At 30.9% G+C, this 21,642-nt stretch overlaps 1 protein-coding gene across 8 annotated transcripts in view; it reads right to left on the bottom strand.

Annotated features, from left to right (window-relative positions):
• Positions 1-477: 477 nt before the first annotated feature.
• Positions 478-21,642, bottom strand: part of LOC126817852 (focal adhesion kinase 1) — a 77,021-nt gene continuing 55,856 nt past the window's right edge. For 5 of the 8 annotated variants that reach the window (XM_056100061.1, XM_056100054.1, XM_056100056.1 and 2 more), the window contains 19 exons: positions 18,335-18,390; positions 17,447-17,503; positions 14,317-14,355; positions 12,995-13,092; positions 12,730-12,814; positions 12,449-12,552; positions 12,155-12,270; positions 11,778-11,878; positions 11,049-11,138; positions 10,691-10,895; positions 10,349-10,428; positions 9,807-9,991; positions 9,200-9,475; positions 5,402-5,524; positions 4,897-5,029; positions 4,002-4,057; positions 3,696-3,821; positions 3,504-3,584; positions 478-3,283 (listed from right to left, as the gene is read on the bottom strand). In XM_056100061.1, the coding sequence (XP_055956036.1) occupies positions 3,080-3,283; positions 3,504-3,584; positions 3,696-3,821; positions 4,002-4,057; positions 4,897-5,029; positions 5,402-5,524; positions 9,200-9,475; positions 9,807-9,991; positions 10,349-10,428; positions 10,691-10,895; positions 11,049-11,138; positions 11,778-11,878; positions 12,155-12,270; positions 12,449-12,552; positions 12,730-12,814; positions 12,995-13,092; positions 14,317-14,355; positions 17,447-17,503; positions 18,335-18,390 (2,215 nt within the window). In that variant the 3' untranslated portion in view covers positions 478-3,079. The remainder of the gene's footprint in view (positions 3,284-3,503; positions 3,585-3,695; positions 3,822-4,001; positions 4,058-4,896; positions 5,030-5,401; positions 5,525-9,199; positions 9,476-9,806; positions 9,992-10,348; positions 10,429-10,690; positions 10,896-11,048; positions 11,139-11,777; positions 11,879-12,154; positions 12,271-12,448; positions 12,553-12,729; positions 12,815-12,994; positions 13,093-14,316; positions 14,356-17,446; positions 17,504-18,334; positions 18,391-21,642) is intronic. The other 3 variants (XM_056100057.1, XM_056100060.1, XM_056100055.1) reach the window with 2 other exon arrangements.

Consider the following 21,642-nt stretch of genomic DNA (forward strand, 5'->3'; position numbering starts at 1 on the left):
TTACTAAAAGTAGCCAAATAGGTAATGCTTTTCTTCCTCCACTCTGTCACTTTCTTCTGGTGTTGTGGCACTTTGTTCTCAGTGGGGATATTCGATTTCGAACTTACAATGTCTCCACTAGTTACCAAGTGAGAGAGAGAGAAATGAGGTTTAGTGTCCAACAAACTAGTTCATTTCAGGACTACCATTGTTTAGTTTTATTTCTATAATTAGCTTGAAGCTAGTTGTCTTGAGGAGTGGGAGAAAACCAGAAGACCCTATTCCTTGTCACATACAAGCTTTATATTGAAACAATGCCACTTAACTCAAATTACAGAACTTATGATCTAAAGCGCATGCCTTAGATGACTAGTCCCTCCCTGTGCCAAATGAAACAAATGGAGCTAACATGACTTAGAACATCTTATGCTAAAGTAGATAGTAATTTTTCTGGTGCTTTTAATTTGGTTGCATAAAGTTTAGATCAAAAGAAAAACATTTTAATTTTGCAAAGTTTTCTTTTTATTCAACCTTTGGATTTTATATACAACATCAAAATACATTTGAACTTAAAAAGTCAAAATTAATTATAAAATACAGTGTACATTGGTTGTGATTTCTGTGTATAGACTATATTTCAAATCTTTGTAATTTCTGAAAGGGGTGCTCAGTTGCAAATCCAGAACATTTTGAATGGTCTGAAATTTCTGTCAATCCTTTAAACAGCTGCAGTGCAAGTAGAATTGTGACATAATCAGGACCAACATGTTTCAGCAGTGGTGATTGGAAGAGATATTTTCTTAATCTGTTGGTACATTCTTTGTCATATGTCATTGTGCGCAGGATTGAGAGAATAGACTTCCAGAATATTCTATCAAATACACCTTTAACCATACTAATATACTAAATTATGATAATGCAATGGTTGATGAAAGATGTATAATTTCTTTTAAAACACTACAGCTATCTGCTATTACTACTACATGAAGCAGAAATCTTTAAATTAAGATAGATTTTCTATCAAAGGAAAAACATTTAACAATTAACCATTTGCAATGTAATGTTTGCTACTACAAGTCAAAATCAATTAAGACATTCGTCTTTTGCAATTTTTAGCTATGTAATATAAAATCGTGACTTGGAACAGCAAATGTTACAATTTCTCCTTCTGCAATAAAAAAGAGGTAAATTCTATATCCATTAATAAGATAAAAGGAAATATTTGCAGCTAATGAGAAAAAATACAGCTACAATTTACACAGAGCTTCCAAAAAGTGCAACATCGACTATGTTGGAAGAGTTAAAACAAACCAGTAGAGTTATAATGAGGAGTATTGACAACTGGTACTAGTATATAACACATATTTTTTTAATACAAACAAGACTGGACAAAAATATTGTAGCAAAATATATTTCCAGACTAAAATATGACTTACATGTACGTTTAATTTAAAAATATAAATCAGCCCTTTTTTTTTTCTTTCTTCACAACCTAGATTTCACAGTTTGAAGGCAGCAAACCATAAGCTATAGAAGTTTTAACAGAGAAATAGTGATATAACAGTTATTTTGATTAGATAATACAATGTTATTTATTACTTAGTTAATTAATCTTTATCCCTTATTCTCAAGGAAATTTTCCACGGAATCCATTACTCCACTGCGTTTATTAATTTTGTGATGTTGCAGAATAACTTTCTTATTTAACCGATTAATTTTAGAGCGGAGTCCCTTAGAAAATGAATAAAGAATTTAAGTCATCAAATGGGTGATATTAATCCCAAAGACTTCTTTGCACATATCTATGTTTAATACTGTTATAAAATTGATAATATATATTATTTCTATATTATTTCTATATGTATAATGACTTGAGTTAGGTATTTTCTATTATATAATATTGTAACCTTACATAAATATACTGGGACTTCATTTTTTTTTGTATATATATAATATGAATAACATTATTTGAAGGATATTAATAAATAATTTAAATATAATAGAACTATTTTCAATTCTAAATCAAAATTTTAACATTATTTCTACAGAAAACAAAATTAGAAGGAAGATCGTTTTTTTCCCATTAATTTGAAAAAATAAAAACAAATATACAAAAGAGATCTAAGGCTAGTAAATATCTCTATCTCTATGGAACTTAAAAACAAACTAAAAACATAATATACATATTGATGAATGACTTATGAACAATTATTAAAAAAGGGAGATAAGAATAAACAAAACAGTTATTTACAAATAACATTATACACACAAATATAACAACATAATATTTTAAATAGATAAAGTTGGATGAAAAGTTGTTGTTGGGAAAGGAAAATGAAACCCTTGAAACTTTTATTAGTTCGAGGAGAGAGTTAGAATATTTCTATGCATTATTTTTAATATATTGTTATTTTTATCCTTTATGTGATCTACATCTACATGTATATAACAAATATAGTATTAAAATATCTCATTGATAAGCCATTTTTCAATCTTTGTCATCTATGTTTGGTATAACATACCGAATCAGATATTCTCATATTTAGCAGGAATTTTTTTTTTTTTACACATATTCCAAACACATATCTTTCAGTCACCCATGACAGAATGACTTTTTTATAATGAACTATGAATCTCTTATTTTAGAATACAAAAGCTTTAATTCTAACTTATCATTTTATGATAGCACAAGCTAATATCTTTTTCATGCACATGAATGGCTTAATTAGCATGATATGTCTAAGCACCAAAAGCAATGAGAAAATTACTTTCATTTTTGAAGTATACAATTTGCAAAAGCCATGCAAAGAAAATATAACTATTTTTTTATTTTTACAATGTTTTTTTTTGTCCTAATTCTTAAAACACACTTTCTCTTGAATTCTACACATGTAAATCATAAACAAATAATTTTCCATTTGCACCATATTCACATGATTATTTCAACATTCAGTTTGATTGGTTCCTTAGCATATTTTTCATTGTTGTTATTGGCACTTGTTGCTGGTATCATTGTATATAAACCAATCAAAAAAGCCCTCTCATTGCTGCCACTTTAGATGAGAAAATTCTAAAATACTAGTATTGTTGCTTTAAACTATCAGCTGAAAACACCTGATTCAACTCTAGCATGGTCAACAACATCTAGAAGATTTTTCGAGTCCATGGCGAGCACATGAGCGGCTTTGAGCATTCCTTTGCGATATTCCACATCCATGGTTGTTTTACTGTACTGTTGGGCTAGTTTCATGGTGCTTATTAAAGTTCCCATGTCTGTACTTAAAACTTTCTGGGCCATCTGAATCTGAAAATAAAATATTTTTATCTTTAATCATGCTATATACTGTAAGATATCATATGTGTTAGCAAAATTTAACCTTTTGTCCATCCACAGAAGGATTTTCAATTAAATAACCAGGACAAAAAGAAACAGTGAATATATATATCAGAATTTGTGGATTTCATACCCAAATTGTCTTAGATTTATCATTCATGCTGTCAGAATTTCTTGTTAATAAACTTACCTCTCTATGTTTATCAGATGGTATTTTAGTCAGTAGGGAATCAACATTAGCCAATAAACCTCGCAAATCTAATCCAACTTTCTGTAAATATACAAAATATATATTGCAAATTTATAATGCTTGAGTTTAGAAGGAAAAACATTCCATACAATGGTCAGTGTATTTATATTTAGGGTTTTAACATCTACTAACCTTAACTAAATCTACATATTCATCTGATTTAGCAGTCTGAGCTTCTTTAGTCATACTCATAACAGATCTAACTACACTTGTTGTACTGTCATATACACCATCATTTGATCTATCTATATCACTGGCCTACAAATACAATACAATAAATATCTGTCAGATAAACATGCACCCATTTACTGAATTGTTTTTAAGGCAACCTGGCTTTAAATTTAATAGTGTGTATATAAAATAGGCCTTAAAAATAGTTTTTAGATAACTTCTCATTATTTCTTTTAGATAGACAGAGAATATGAAACAAATACATACCCTTTGTGATAATTGTTGACCTAAATCAGTTGATTCACTTGTACTACTGCTCCTACCTGTAAATATTTCAATAGTTAGGCTACTATATTCAATCATTTTCATCTTTTTTTTTAGCATTCTAATACTATTTCTTTTTGAAACAATATATATTTATAGAAACTGGATTGAAGATAGACCACTTCTCTATATTACTATGACCCCCTGTAATTAGTATATGAAGAGCCCCAGGGAAGAACGGTCTAAATCACTTTTTCAATGAAACCCAGTTAATGGCACCATCTGGTAATTGTATAAGCTTTTTGTGGAACAGTCAATTTCAGGTAAAAACAATTGGAATCACAACGAACCAAAGCCCTTCTGAAATGGCCTCCCGGACAAATACGTCCACCGTACCCTTTTTTTGACCGTAATTTAGCTGAAAAGTGGAAGTCAGTTGTTGTACTGGTAATTATGATTCGTATTAAACATCATTTTGAAGTTGTAATTAAACCCACTCGTTGTTCTGTTCGCGTCAAGCATTCTCGTCCAAAAGTCTGTTTTGCCTTTTATGTAAAAAGACAAAAATGTGACTTAGATCGTTCTTCCCCAGGAGTCCAGGACTCGTCATATATTGTCAATTGGCAAAACCTTTGGCTACCATTCAACAAATTGTTCCATGCTGTATTGATCTGGGGTGTGATTCACACTATTTTAAGGATATAGTGTTTTCATTGGTTGAGAGTTAAAATTCTAATACATATTAAGTTTTTGTGAATAAGGCCCTAGAGTTTAATTTTCCAGACAATTTAGATGCTTATATATTTGTTATGATAATTTATGATACAGAACACGTTCAGTTGTATGATCACAGTTCCCAGTCAAAATAGATTTCAAGGATACAAGATGATGAACTTACTAGAAGATTGACTGGCAACTCTAACTGGTGCATGACGTATTTGATATGCTGGCTGTACTGGTGGCGAATTCTCTTTAGTACTATCACTATCTTCATCACCTTGTACCATATGAGTTGCAAATTTCTCTCTTCTCTGTAAAACATTACTTATCATTAATAATTGTCACAAAATGGAAATTCATCCAGCTTTCTAACAGATAAATTATGAATACATTTATAATGGGGCCAGGATTTAGGCAACAACCCAATTTAGACTAGTACCATATGAAGAATGGAATGTCTCATGAATTATGTATTGGTCCTTTTTGAGACGGATCTATATATGTATATACATATTGTCTCAAATTTTATAAATTCCTATCAGTCCTTGGATATTATTCTTGACAATTTCGAAATTCCTCATTGCCTACACCAGAAATCAAACTTGATGAATCTAAATCACAATATCATATATCATAGCCCAAAATATAATACAGATCGCCAGTTTTAATTGTATGTAACGTACCAGATTTTTCTCCTCTGATCGAAGCCATCTTGCATCTACTTCTGAATCTCTTTGTTGTTGACGTAATTTTTCAGCTATGAATTTTTCATCTACCTCTGTGATGTGACTGTGTGGTCGAACATCCTATGGAATAAAATAAATTTATTAATCAGAAAAGCAATAGGCAATTCAATATTGCCAATATCTGTTGAAACTATTTCAAATAGTATGTGGTTCATCCATACACTGCATTAATGGATCCTCAAGGACATGAACATACATCCCTTTAGTTAATAGGTCTCAAAATAAATAAGAGATCACTATTAAATTTTCCTTGACTCAATGAAAAGATAGGTTACCAGGAAACTGAACATACGCATATAAATAATGCATATAAATTTCATACAGATCGGATGATAACTTTAGTCGTTTGAGCGTTCATATGGTTCAACAAAGTGAAACAAGGACTTATTCATTTTACTGATCTAAATAATGCATATAAATTTCATGCAGATCTTATGATAACAGTTGTCTATAGAGCGTTCACAAGGTTCAACAAAGTGAAACAAGGGCCACAAGTCTAGAAGTAATCAACGGACATTGTTGAGATTACATAGGATTCTTCTTCTCACTAATGTAAACTATATAGATAAATTTCAAACTGCTCAAATAATAAATGTAGTCAGTAGAGTGTTGACAAGAAATATGCGATCACATTTCCATATGGGCATATAAAAACCCAATGTAGGCCCTATGTATGAAATTTGACATATCTTTCCATGCTTAAAAAAAAGAATTTCAACAAAACTATGACTGAGAGAATTAGTATAATGAACAGTAGCGGATTATCAGTGAGGCTGATGAGGCTGCAGCCTCAGGCCCAAAGATTTTGTAAAAAAAATTTTTTTAGACTTGTCTGATACGATTAAAAACGCATAGACAATGAATGTTAGGGGGGTGGGGTTTAGGCCCAACGGAAATCAACATAGGCCCTGACCCGAAATTAATTAGGCCCACGCCATTTTAAATAGGCCCTATTGTTTGGAGATCTGATCTTATTTTTTAAACGTAGGCCTACAATGTACGTTAAATCCTTGTAAGTTTTCGGTTATGTCTTGCTTAATATATTGTATCCACGTGACGTCATTATAATGTCGTTTATAATGTTAGCAACTACCTTGGCTCTAACTTTAAAAACTAAATAGGCCCTCCAGCAACTACCGCCTCAGGCCTTGGTGGAGCTTAATCTGCCACTGATAATGAACAGTAGATATATTATGTGTACCATAGATATAGGCCTAATTTCTTTCAAAAATTGTTTTACAGTAAATCCACCAATTTCCTAATTTGGAAATTATGATCTATAACCACACATATTTGTATCTGAAGCTCAACTATGAACTAACTAAATATTGTAGATAGGTCCTGAAATTGTTATGAATATGCCTACATGACTAGCCTAGCTACTTGTTGTATAGACTGTCATTAGAATAAGTAGGGCCTATAACAGTGAAATTAAATTTAATTCATAACTATTCAGTGAAAACAACTCCAAAGCACTTTAAGAACAGATGGTGGAAAAATAATGTGCAATTTACTTTAAAATGTGAAGAAAAGTAAGAAATCAATTAGAGTTATCCCCCCACCCACGCCCTTTTTCAACTCACAGAAATTGACTTCTGCTAGAATGCATGTGCAGGGGGCATAACCATATTTGGTAACATTTGCCTGTTCACATGTGCCATGACAGGACTTTGCCCTTGTTGGTGGTATTTCAGTTAAACAAAATAAATAAAGTTTAAGATTTTAATTTTAATGACAGTAGATAATTATAGACTGAGGTAAACAAAAAAAAAAATAAAGCTAAAGGAAAGAATTTGAATAACAGTAAAATATTATGGTCTGAGCACTGAAAGCATTTAAAGGTAGGTAGGTCTACTACTTTCTGTCTCAATTCTGAAGATCAGTTTAGTTTGAGCTGATAGTGCAAAGAATATCATTCTCCAATGAAGCAATTACAAGAGATGATCTCTAAAAATAAACAAAGTATTGAAAAACTAAGCTTCACCCAATAAATTTTCCACCTCTGCCCCCAAATTGATACAAAAACATTAAACTGAATTATTTATTGGCTATAAATTCACAGAACACACTCCAACCATAATATCCTTTCAAATTTTCAATATTCATGTTTTTAAAATGCACTCATATTTCTATTAATAGTCCTATTTTATAAAAAGAACTATTCCAAGCCATTTATAATTTGTAACTTTCTCAATTCAGAATGCAAACTCCAACAGAATCACAATAGCATTAATTTATTTAGGACTTGATGGTGTTATGAAATCCTGGGGAAGATTCCACGTATATGTTCAGTGAGTCGCATCTTAGGGATTCTGATCATCCAGTCATTTGGCGGGTGTATGATGTATGAGGTGGTCTGTCCCCGCTATGGATGCTAGTTACACCCGATCCTATGCATGTACGGCTTTCTAGATAGAGAGGGAGATCAATCGTGGTCAGCGTGAATCTTTCTTTTATCTCTCAATCAGCGTGATAGATCGAGATATGTAGGGTTTCATGTACCATCAAGTAATTTAATTTAGCTTCATTATTTTTGGGGCTTTCTTTTTTCAATAGTTTTTAAAAAAAAACATGAAGTACCGGTAGATGTAATTAAAGGATTGAATTTAGTTTCATTATTTTTGGGGTTTTCTTTTTTCAATATTTAAAAAAAATCATATATCCTATTCTATGTCAGGGATGTGCAAAAACACATGAACATTTAAGGTACCCTATGCAACAAAAAATTACAGGTAAACTGAAATAAGTTGGCTCTGTTGCACAAATCACTTGTAAGAATTGCACACACATAAATTTAACTTTGTAGGCCTATAACAAAGCCCTGTTGAACTTATATGTTATGTAAGTACTATATAGGATTTATACAATGTGCCACTGCTACAATGCATACTAAGGTAAGAAATTCCATGTTAGAAATCAACATGAAAAAGAAGAAAGAACCAAAAGAAAAGACCGGTTTTGTATGTTCGGCTCAAGAGAAGACAGTGCAGTAGTGTATGCTTTATATGGACTGAGAGCAAGCAGATTGTAGAAGTAAGTCAACATTTCTTATTCCATTCAAATTATTAAATTTATGTTGACAAATTAGCTCTTTGAACAGGGTTAATATCTTAAAGCTTATCATTGTAAAAATAACACAATACACAAGTATCCACCATGAGCTACATCCAGTTCCATCAGTTGTCATTTTACTTGGAAAGCAATAGTGTCCATGAGAATGAATCTAATAAATTGAAATATATACAGACATCATGATCTTAGAAATGTAAAGAAATAAAATTAAATATAGAAACATTACTGAATTCGAAAGAGCTAAATGTGTGTTTAGACCAACATATAATACATCAAAAGATTTAGTAGGATTTCATGACACGGAAACCCAAATTTTATTAGAACAATATTAATGCTCTGTTCTGTAGTATTTATTAATGATTACATTTTTACTTCATGACCAGATTTAAAGCATTTGCTATTTTATCTGGGCAAGTAAAATTCTTACCAATTAAAATGTGGATAACACACTCGATGTGCTGGAACAATCTGTAACTATGTTTATAAGACTAAGAGTATCAGAATCTTACAGGGCAATTACAATTTTTGCAGTTTTGTCTGTGCCCGCTGGTTTTTATTAAAACAATCATTAAGTTCATTACTGTGCAATGATCAGTGCAATTAAGTTCAAAATAATATTTTTTTCATAATGATTTAATTAGTAGTAAGTGAATGATTAAGTACCTGACTGTGTGGTGGGAAGCTGGGTGAAATAGGACCAAGCACTTGTGATTCTCTTGGCTGTGGGGAATCTCGTTGTGAAGGTGCTTGATAGTGACCACTAGCGATAAGATGCTGGGATTGATTTTCTTGATAAGGGGAGGTAATTCCGGATATAGAAAAGCCTGGAGGGTTACTAGCCGTAGAAACCTGAGTATAACCAGTAGTAGAAGGAAAGTAGCCATGTTGTTGTTGTTGTGACACGCCAAATTGTTCTACACCCCTCCCTCTCATCTTTATCTGTCAGAAAAGAAAAAGAAATCTAGTTTTACCATATTATTCCATGAGATTTTAATTACTTGATCCATTATTTCAGAAACCCAACACAAAATATTAAATTGATTTGAAACCCCACAAAAAATCAAGTAATGAGGGGATCACTGTGCAAGCCAACATTTAAATAACCACCCGAAACCTGAAAAAGCTCTCTCATCCCATATTTAGTGGAATGATATAAAGTCTCTCAATTGTAATTTTGGCAGATGCTTAAAAGATAAGTGGTTGTCTTTTTTACTTTACTTTCTTCCAACAGTCCTAAATTTAACTCTGGTGGGGAATAAATTCAGTTTACCTGGTCTGTGTTAGGAGATGGCCCTGAAACAGGGGTACTGTGACCCAATGGTAGATTGGAGTTACTGTTCCATTGATTTGGAATGGAGGCGACACTGGCATTCATATTGAGGTTAGCGTTTGATCCATTAGGATAATTAGGTCTAGCTGGTTTAGGTGGTGGATCTTCATCTGAACCATTTGATCCTAAAAAAATTGATTGTTAAAGTAAATCTGAGAATAAATATAGAAATCTACCTGTTCAATCAATTAGATTCTAGAATCTATTATAAACCGGTACCATATTTGACTTAATAATTGTTCTACTCCAATTTTAAGCCCACTGGTTGTTTTTTCTTGAAACTGTAATAAGTTCTTCTTAGCTTTTTTGGTCAAAATAAGTTTGCCCAGTTTGAGCAGTTGTTTGAGTTTGAATAAGATTATTTGAGGTTTAATAATGATTGTCAAGAATTTATCATAATAAGCTCCCTCTGTTAAAGTATGGTATATTTTTTAGGATATTTTATGGTTGTATTTGGATTAACAGGTTGATAAAATTCTTACCCCATGAAATAGCTTGTATTCTTCTGTTACCACGACGAATTTCGTCTACTTGACGTGATCTCTCCTCATCCACAATTTCACTGCAATAATAATTGTAAAGATTAGATACATACACACCAGTTTCATCACATTGGTGTAAAAATCGCTTAACTATTTAATGTTTTTGTTCAGTTACAGACTTATTGAACTGGTTCTGAAGTCAAATGGATCTCCTTTCTCTCCCTACTTATTCTACCATACAAACTAAGAGTATTTATAAGGAAGTAAAATCTTTAGTGAAACATAGAATATGACCTTAGTAATTACATAATCTTTACTAGTTATTACAATATCAGTACTTACTATAGCCATGTTTTGAGATCAGCAAATGAAGGTCGTTTAGAAGGTTCATATTGCCAACAGGCACACATTAAATTATATAAAGATGGTGGGCATTCTACAGGAAGTGGTAATCTTTCGCCAGCCTCTATTTTACCAATGACATCGTTGTTTTTAACTCCTTGGAATGGTTTTACTCCGTACATTAAAATTTCCCAGATACAAACACCTGAAAAAGAATACATTCACATTGACCATAATTATTTATATCAAATTCTGTAAATATCTCCCTTAACAGTTTCTTTTTAATTTATAATAACAATGTGAGTTCAAATCTAAAAATTACCCCAAAATAATCACCCATCAATTTTGTGTAACTTACCAAACATCCACACATCACTAGCAGCAGTAAAACGTCGAAAGTTGATAGATTCTGGTGCCATCCATTTTATTGGAAGTTTACCTTTTGATGCTGGTAAGATAGACAATAAATATATTAGAAGAATTGTGCAATTTTGATAATTGAACAGGGATTGTATCAGGGCTATAATATTGATGTTTTTGAAAATTACTGTTTACAGTGCAAATCACTGACTGAATACATTGACAAAATTTGTTACACGGTCTGAAAAACAGATCTGGTATCAATCTGTTTCACAGAGATATTGTAATCGCAATACCTCTGTATAAGATGGCTGATCATGACCTTTATGTAAGTTCAAATTCCTTCTGGATGTGATGTCACATCACGCTACGTCAATCATTGGCTTGATAGCTCCTGCAGTGTTTACACAAAGTGGACTGGTCATCTTATATACTCATTTACACTAAATAGGAAACATTTTTTATCTAGATATACTTCAAACACCTTTCTTCATTTTTCTATTACTTCAAAAAAATGTTCTATAATTTAATTTGCAGACGGTGAAGTTAATATTGCAAGCTCATTAACCCGCACCAATGCCATCTCTCTCAGTGATATTAGCAGCCTAGCGAATATTCACTGCTGATCTTGGGTAAATATTTGCAAAAATGGACAATTTAGAAAAATTGGATATCAAATGTTTATTTTTACTCTAGAAACTTCTTCTTTGTAAAATATTGAGCTCACCTTTATAATAACTTTGTTCTTCAACCCATCTTGATAAACCAAAGTCACCTAATTTAACACAATCATGTGACGATACCAACACATTACGAGCCGCAATATCTCTGTTAAACACAAAATAAACGATAACAAAATTTTCTTACAAAGCCCAAGTTTCAAAATTTTTACATTTTTAATTTACAGATCTGAAAAGATTGGACATCTGTTTATTTTCTTTATATTTCATCCATACATCCACAGAACCAAAATCTTTAAAAGATTACCCTCTTCGTTGAAAATAATGTTTAGATCTACTGTATGCGCATTAGGGTGGTCCTTATTTTGCAAACTCTAATGCGCATATTTCTGATTAGAACAATAAAAAATTTGAAGAGACTTACCTATGTACAAATTTTTTACTTTCTAAATATGACAGAGCTGTACTTAGTTGATAGGCATACATAATAAGTGTAACTAGATCTAACTGTGGTTTATTAGATTGTAAATATGCTCTCATCTGTAATACAAAAATTTATTATACTATAATTCTATTATTGGTATCTAGCAAAGCCTCAGAAATCACATGGTCAACTAAATTAGTTATTAAAAGACAATCTTTAAATTACAAACATTTTCTACTTCTTGGAATTGCTAAGTTGGTTATAAAATATTAAAAAATTTAAGTGGGCATTCACCTCTCCGTGTTTGGCTAATTCCATTACAATCCAGACAGGTCTTACTTCCGAACAAATACCAATCAATTTAATTATATGTGGATGATCAAATTGCTGCATGATGTCTGAAAAACATTGAATACATGTATTATATTATATTTTCATAAGATGCTTACATAAATTACAAGATGTGTTTACAGATTAAATATCTGATACTCTTTCGAAATACTAAATTCATTTCACAGTTTTTCTCTCGTATTTATAATCTGACAGTATTTTGAACAAAATTAAATTTTACTTACAAGCTTCTTCTAAAAATTTCTCTGTCATTGATTCTTCATTTTCTTCCTTACATGTTTTAACAGCTATATGCACTTGTTGTTTCTCCTGTAAAACAACATAACAATGAAATAGAGGTATGACCTAGAATCTAACCCAGTCTATGCTAAAGGTGATTTAAGATTATCTAAGCACTTAAAATTAAGATTTGATCAATCAGACTTTGAAGCACAAAGTCTAATTGCATATAAAATTTTTCATGAATTTCATAATTGTGTAATAACTCACCCTATCTAAAAAGATTCCTTTATAAACATCTCCGAACTGTCCTTCACCTAGTATCTCTACTAACTTTATAGCATCTCGGATAATTTCATAATCACGAGCTACAATATGAGAAAAATATTAAATAATATTTATTAAGCAAGAACGAAAAAAGCGCAAAGCAATTAAATATATTCAAATAGTAATACATTTTTTAAAACTATAAAAATAACATATAAGTACCAATGATTGGATTTTAAGAGTGACTGAAGTCAGTTCTAATTTGCTCAATATTTCAATTCTGTCTACCGCACCAAGCAGACCCAACTAATAAAATAATAAAGCCCCAAAAAGCATCAAAATTAAAGAAAGTGATCTGCTTCCTTTCTTGACTGCTATGGGAAAGATTTCCTCTCTGTTAGTAACATATCTATTATTATTTCTACAATATGTACATCAAGAAATTTTAATCTGCCATATATTTTCAGCACAATCTTTCAATTTCAAATTTCAATGTTTGGATCCAGTCAATTTTTAATCATACTACATGTACAAGGGATTCTTACATTCAGTTATTCAATTATTAACAACACAAATATAAGTTATTCTAAGCTATGGGAGGAATGCTTTTATATTTATATTATATATTTTCCACAAGATCAGGAAGAAACAAAATTTGTGACAAAAATCCAACTCTGTAAAATCACAAATTTTTAAAAATTCGAACTCCTTGTGCATTCTATATTAATTTTGATTTACGTACATTATATATGATCTAAATATAAGCTATTACATTTATGATTCAAGTAATTAATTCTTATACATTGTATATTTCATTTGAACTAATTCTACTTCATTCAGCATACAAAAGCTACATATTATATTGTCGGAGGTGTGTATTTAGTATACAGAAATTTAGCAATATGCAGTATTTTATCATAAAAAGAAATATTCATCTTAAAATTATCATACTTTATAGGGAAACAAAATCGTCATAAGAAAACAGTTGCAAGGGGCAGAGTTCTCAATTCTGACAAATTTTGTTGTTTTCAAACTTGAAACAGGTATTTGATCCTACTACATATCAAATTCAAACCTTTTTGCCAAAAGAAATTTAACAAGTAATAAAGTATGATATTAGTCTTCTAAGACGAAACATTCTATGACATTTGGAAATCATATCAAATCATCAGTATAATATTCAGAAAGAATTTTTGTGGAGGCATAGGTCAAAGTTCAAAAGAGCATGCAGTTATGAGGACATTCCAATTCCATATTTCAAGCGGTATATCAGTTGGTTATTTTTCATCTCACTGTCGTAACTCATGCGGCATCGCGAAACTTACATTTTCTTTTCTTGGAATTCCTCAATGTATTTGATTTTCCTGTTATATGATAATCACATTATAATTCAAAAACATAAAACAAGTAGAACAGAAATATTAAAATAGAACACTGTACTTATCAGTAAAAAAAAAATATATCCATGGTAATACAATTTAAGGAGAAGATGTTTTTAAGATTTTAGAACTTTTGTCTAATCCTTTTGTATTGTACAATGTAATGTGGATGCAGATTAAAATATAAAAGACAAAATAAAATGATTCAATTTGAAACCATATTCTGAAATATCAGCAACAACTATATATCAATAATTTTGATTATTTTACTGCAGTCGTTTATTTTACACTCAATTCAGACCAGTTGGTAATCAAGCTAAATCTCTCCCATGTCATCATAAAATTGGACATTTTCACTCGTAAATCTTTCTAATGTAATTCAAATTGAATCATTTAACCCGCTTTCAGGGAAAAAAGGATGGCCAGGACCCAGTACCATCCAAATTATTATCACCACTTTGGCACTATATACCTATTCCTCCAATACAGTTTTAAAATAAAATACTATTTATATACTTAATGTTACAATAAACTTTGACTATATCATCAATAGACCTAATACACCATCACATACATTCTCATTTTATCTAAGTTCATTCCTCCATACATGGCTCATTCATATCCACACACCTAACAATATCAATCTGTCAAAATCTATGGTACCACCAAAGGCAAATATGTAAAATTGTCATTTTAAATTTTCAGTAATAAATAAATAGTAAGATTCAGTATTGTGGGTATGTATAAAAATGGTATCTTTTATGATAGTGCAAGTGCAACAAATAAAAAGATCAGGGTTGTAACTAGCCCAGAGCAACGAGGGGGGCAGGAAGTGTTCTCAGGGGTTCTGTAAAATTGATGGACAATGTATATCTATTGTTTTTATGGTCAACAATTTTTTCACTTGGGCGAAACTTTTTGGAGGGGGAGGGGCTTAGTTACGGGCCTGAAAAACATTCTCCAGAATAATATTCTACTTATGCTTAGAAAAGTAGTTTTTAAACTGATACAGATGGCGTCAAATTACATTGTCAATACATCTTTGTCAAAACATGTTCTTTATCAAATTAAATATTTATTGATTTTTTGGTTCCTCCATTAAAATAATCAGTACAAAGGTTCTAAGTTCCACTAATACAAACACATGAACTATTATATCTTACACTGTTATTGGCTATATATATGTTATAGCAAATAAAATAGTTCAATTTTAATGGGTACATATGTATTCAACTACATGGTTGGTATGACCCAAATATTACTTCACTGAAAGTAGGTGTACTTTGGAAAAGATGCCCTACTATCACTTTGACATTTACTATGGTTTTAACTACGCCCATAAATATGAAATAATAGAATTGGAAAACTAAAGGTTAAATAATGTATAAAAGATATCAAAGATGTCCTCCTAAATGTACAAGAAAACATTTGCACAAAATGAGAAACCCGGAGATTTAAAAGTGCAATTGTATTGGGTTTATTTTAAGGGGGAAAAATGCACTCTTTGATAAAAGTCATTATAAAATATCAGGAAACACCATTTACCATGGAACCAAACTAAAAAAAATACTAACCAGATGGAGGTGCCCATTAAATTATCTTTTAAAATGCTGAAGCCTTATTCTTAAACAGTTACTTATAAAATCTAAGTTTAAGAATATCAAGTTAGAATTTCAAAATATACACATTATGCTAAATAGCTTTTTAATCAAATTGTAATGATCATGTTTTTATTAACAAGAAAGCAAAAATGTTGATAAGCTTTATTGTATTCAAATCACGAATCACAAAAGATTTATCTTGAATTCCATTGTTAGAATTTTAAAATTTCAAACAGTATTTCTTTTTGAATGATATATCTTTTTAAAAAATCACGAAATATCTTGTCAAAATCAAAATAAAGGTTGGTCTAAATTGAAAGAAAAGAAAAAAAAAGTTAAATATAAAATTAAGTTTCACCCATCATGGTTTCTCTGTCAAACACAGTACTTCCTCCGCTCCTATTGTCATAAATTTGTTCTTTGTCTAAAAATTCAGCAAGAAATTGATTTTTTCCTCAAATTTTAACAGTTTTAACCATGTTGACATGCAAAATTTAAATTTTGTTACCATGACAACCAACTAATTTCTTTATGTAATTTTCATTGTGGATTTGTTACCAAATGAGAGACTATCAGCATCTATATTGTACCATATGACTGACTATGTAACCCATATCGATTTCAGTTTTCCAATGCTAACATTTATTTTAGACTGCTTTCAAATTACATCATTAACAAAGACAAAATTTGTTTTGTTTCTCAATGTAACTTAAAAATATAGAAAATATAATCTTGTTTTTGTTATAATGTGCCTTTTTCCTGCTGTGTTGATTTTATAGATTTTCCTTTTGGAAGTATTGTATTTTAGAGCAAAAGATCATATTCTGTTTTGATTTTTTTTTTTTTTCAATTTTCTGGCATTAGTTATGCTAATGTATTTATGTGCAGCATGGTCGATCAGTATTAATCAACTCACAATCATTACAACTTCTGATGATTCATTCTGACATTTGCTAATTGTAGTTCGTTTTTCAAACCTCCCAAAACTCTTTTATGACATCATGCATACTTAAAGACAATCTCCTTGAATTCACATAATACAAACTATTTAATTTTCAATACTGTATCTTATTCTACTTTCACACATTTTCAGATAGGATTTGTAAACATAAAATCATGAACGTCTGAATTAAATTTAAATATATTTTGATTAATATTTGAAAGATAAGGATGGCCTAGTTTGCATTGCTAAAAATATGGTTATTGAAGCAAAAATTAAATCATGTACCAATAATTATGAGTTAAACAAGTATGTAAATTAGCTAATACTGGTAACCAAAATTAAATAACTTTTCAAAATTATCTATTTCATTATAAATTTTATCATTATCTTTTCAATAAATGACATAAAGCATATCTTACTCACAAACAATATAATGGCCTATGTCTTAAGGTAAATGTAGATATTTAAATATGGTTAATCATAAATAGTATAATATACAAAGAAAACTCCATTTTTTGCTAGAAAAACTTACCATCTGGTGTGCTATAGTCCCCTTCATCTTCCACAATTTCAGCATAATCCGAAATTCCTGATAAAAAGGATGTTTAGTCTTAGAAATACATGCAGAACTTCAAACCAATCAAAAGATATTTTATTGGCAGCCATGAAGTTGAAAAGATCTTATGCAAATAATTATTTATTGCAAAGCTTTTAATAAATGTCTGTGAGATATGAAACTTATGCAGCATTTATTTCGAAAAGAAATAAAACTATTTCTACAGATCTAAAGAATTTTTATATTAAAAATGAATTCCAATATACTTGGAAAGGAAAACACTTACAAAATTATTGAGGTGTATTCAATATTGTTTATCATCTTTAAACAAAAAGATTTTCATGTATGCACTATGAGCAAGAATACAAATGTCTAAACTCAAAAGCAAATAGGTAATAAATAATCATGCTAATAACAGTGGCCTTCATATTCATCATTATTAATAAATATTTTCATGTTAATCAATATTTCAGTGGGTTTGTTTACCACTTTTTAAAACAAAATTCAAGAAGCATCATTTTAAACTGAACAGCTTACTATACTTGTATCCTTTTCTATTTCATTGATGACGTCGTTACTTTTTCATATTTAACTGATCTATCTGCTATTTTTACATCAAAAACATAAATTCTATGAATTTCTTTAAAGTGTGTTTCAATACTTAACATCAAATGCATTATTAGGATAAATTTCTTTGACAAAATAGTTCTAGCTTCATGTTTATTTTAAGTTTATAGATGGCCACTGTTTGTTCACAACAAACCAAATGTCAATAAATGAATTAATAGTAAATACATGTAAAACAAAATAAACAAACTAAAACAGTAAAAAAAAAGAATTAAACAGTATCACATTTTAACTTACGTTCATTAGGACTCTGTGGTTCCTCCACTCTTTCCGTAATTGCATATTTTTGTAAACTGAAAAAAAAAGATGATCGTCTTAAAGTTACAAAATTTTTTTATTCAAACTGACGAAACTCTATTTTTCATGTGCAAAGAAAATAATCAGTTCTCACATAGCTTTCATATTGCACCTAAATGTACTGTGTGTATGCAATGCATGATCTATTGTTCAGATTATAATCTATGAGAGTGTAGCATTTACAAAGCTTTTAAGCCAAGCCAGTTTATATTATCTGACCAAATTTTGTCAGCCAAATAATTATCTGTCATTTATCCCAGAACATGATGAAAAGTTTATGTGAGGACTGAGGAGGTAGGTATAAGTTGGCAACTTTAAACTAACCTACCCAGACAGTAAAGTTAACCTAGCATAACTTTTTAAAGATTTTTTACTAACTTTTTAAAGCTACTTCGGGTACAGGTAAATTTAATCTAGCTGATTTGCCCATGGTTTGCTTAAGAAACAAAATTAAACTAGTTTAACCTAACTGGTGTTTCAAAAGGTGACTAACTACATCTGAACAGGATATTTAGTAAAGACTTTTCTGGTTAGCTTTACATATTCTAAATTTTCAGATTATTTATTTCTATACCTATCATTCTTGCATACCAATGCATATACTTTCTATGTGAAGACAATGCTGTGACACATTATCAACAAAAAATGTCCTCAAAATAATTACAGTGTTCCCATTATTCTTCTCATAGCCAAAATTCTTCATTAACATTAATAACAATAGAAATTCAAATACAACAATCACTTCTAAAGCCTCTGATTGTAGTTATTAGTTTAAACTAATTGCATCAATCAGATTTCTTTACTCAACCATAAACTGTCAAATTAAATGATGTTAATAATTAGTCATTCACTGTCAATACATGTCAAAATTCTATCATCATTTCTACTAATGGAAAACCAGAATTATTCCAGAGTCACCAACATTGGTACCCAATTAAAGAGAATTAGTGTAAAGAGGATCACAGTGTGTGACAGTTACATCCACATGTGGTACTGGTGAGCTGATAAAGATAAATCAACAATACATCACCAAATGCTTGTCCCTGGGATACAAATTAATTTGGAAGACTAAAGTGCATGCTATGAGTTTCATGATATCTAAATGTATGCACAAGTATCCAAATTAAATGCCAAAATGTAAAGATATAGTTTGTGTAACTTGTCTGAAAGTTTCAGCTCAAAATATTTTGCTGTTTATAGACACACATAAAGCCTTTGTTTTTCCATTGTGTGACTTGATAAACACGACTATTTAGAAAAGCTGAAAATATATGCCACAGAAACTGATCAGTAGTAAAACACAAAATTCTATTATTTACTGGAAAACAAAAATATAGGGGAAAGATGTCACTCCCCGTGTGTGGACTGTTGAAAGGGCACAAGGTGACTGCAAGTCCAGAAGCATTCTTCAACCTCCATCACCCTATGTTTCTTTGAAACCGTATCACCAAGCTTCAGGTATTTCTTGGTGCCAAAATATCCAATTCAATATTTTTTTTTCACTAAAATATATCTGTTCACTGAAATATATATGGGACTTCCCTTTTAAATGAACAATCAAATTTTGCATATTTGCCTTAAAAAATGTATATTATTTTGGAAAAGTATTTGTAACTGAAACAATTGCCATTGTCAAGAAGACAAATTAGCAACATTTTTTTTAATGTTGTAGAGACTACAGTTACAATTTTATTTTTTCAGGCCTTCCAAATTTCCTATCAACATTTAATTGTTTATAGAATATATTTTATGATCATAACTATTCTGCTTAAACATATTTGGACATCTATGTTTGCATTCTTGTGGCTTTAACCTTTTCTTTATATAACTTTTATGAGCAGCTCTATAAAGGTGAACATTACTAATGATAACCAATGGTGTGTTAAACTGGAAGATCTAATAATGTTACTAAAATACCTCACTATGTTGTTATCACATACACCTGTGTAATCACCTCTCCAGTAATTGTTGATGTCATACTATCTAGACCTTTTCTAAACTGGCTTTAATTTAACCAACAAAATCAAATCTGACACAGCCATACTGTTGTAAACATGCAAGTTAGTGATTACACAATCTCATAAAAGCTCTCTCAAGTATATTCTACATTTTCCTTTTCACAAATTGATAATTTTTGAAGATAATAAGTTCATCCTAGAATCTATTTAATCTTGGATGATGCAAGGAAACTATAGATGACAAAGTTAAATTGGTTTAACGATCCCCAGGGCTTTTAAACCAGTTCAACTTAACCCTTTCAATGCTAGACGTAAATCCACTGCCTGTGCTAGACCCTTTTTTGAGGAAAAAAGGGAGGTTGGAACTGAATGCCAAGCAGTACTTATGGAAGCTTTTATGAAAAATCTTTTTGTCTGTTGGGATGGGCATGAGGTTGGGCTAAGAGGAAAAAATAGAATGTTGGAAATTTGCATAATAATGTAGTCACGTGACGTCATGGCGGCCATTTTGGATTTCTCATTTCTCACTAAAGCTAACACGAAAACGAATTTTTCTCCATGAAATACTTAAAAGATATTGTTTTTTTCACTGGATTTTGATAAAGATATATAAAATGAACAAAAATATCAATAGCAGTCATGAGCAATGCCGCGCACGAACACGCGCATCACGTCTCCCGCTGCCATGACCACGTGCGGATTGCAATACCTTGTTTTTACTTTCATCCCCAAGTCCCATATCATTATCAATATAGTCAGTCAATAGATCTACACGTTCGGGACTCAGGAATTGCCTACGTCTTTTACGATCCAGCAGGCCAGCATTATTATCAACATCAGAATTATTGTCAGAATCTACTGCAGACACAGGGCTATCGTGTTCACATTGGGCTTGTTCGTCATGCACGGGAGACATAGCTAGCCATGGGCGGAACGTCGCGCAACAAATCACACACTTCATAATACCAATCACTGTCCTGACTACTATCATTATCAAGTAACTGGAAACGAATTATGTGTATCACCCGCCTCGAAATTGTCCACGTGTTGGTCAGCAAGATGTCATTCACGACTTCGTCATGAGTGCATCGTCTACGTTGTCACTATGCACTCCGCCATTTTACGGTTTGCCGCTTTGAAACACGTGGAAATATGTTCTAGTGTATAGAAAATACAATAGATGGCACTTGCAGTTACGGTACTAATTTTATCGAGGGCTTTACTGAGTACACGGTAATACCGGGTACGCGCATTTTACCGACATTTTATAATACCCGGTACTACCGGGTA

The sequence above is a fragment of the Patella vulgata genome, chromosome 4 (assembly GCF_932274485.2).
Source record: "Patella vulgata chromosome 4, xgPatVulg1.2, whole genome shotgun sequence".
In the NCBI taxonomy this organism is placed as follows: Eukaryota; Metazoa; Mollusca; class Gastropoda; family Patellidae; genus Patella; species Patella vulgata.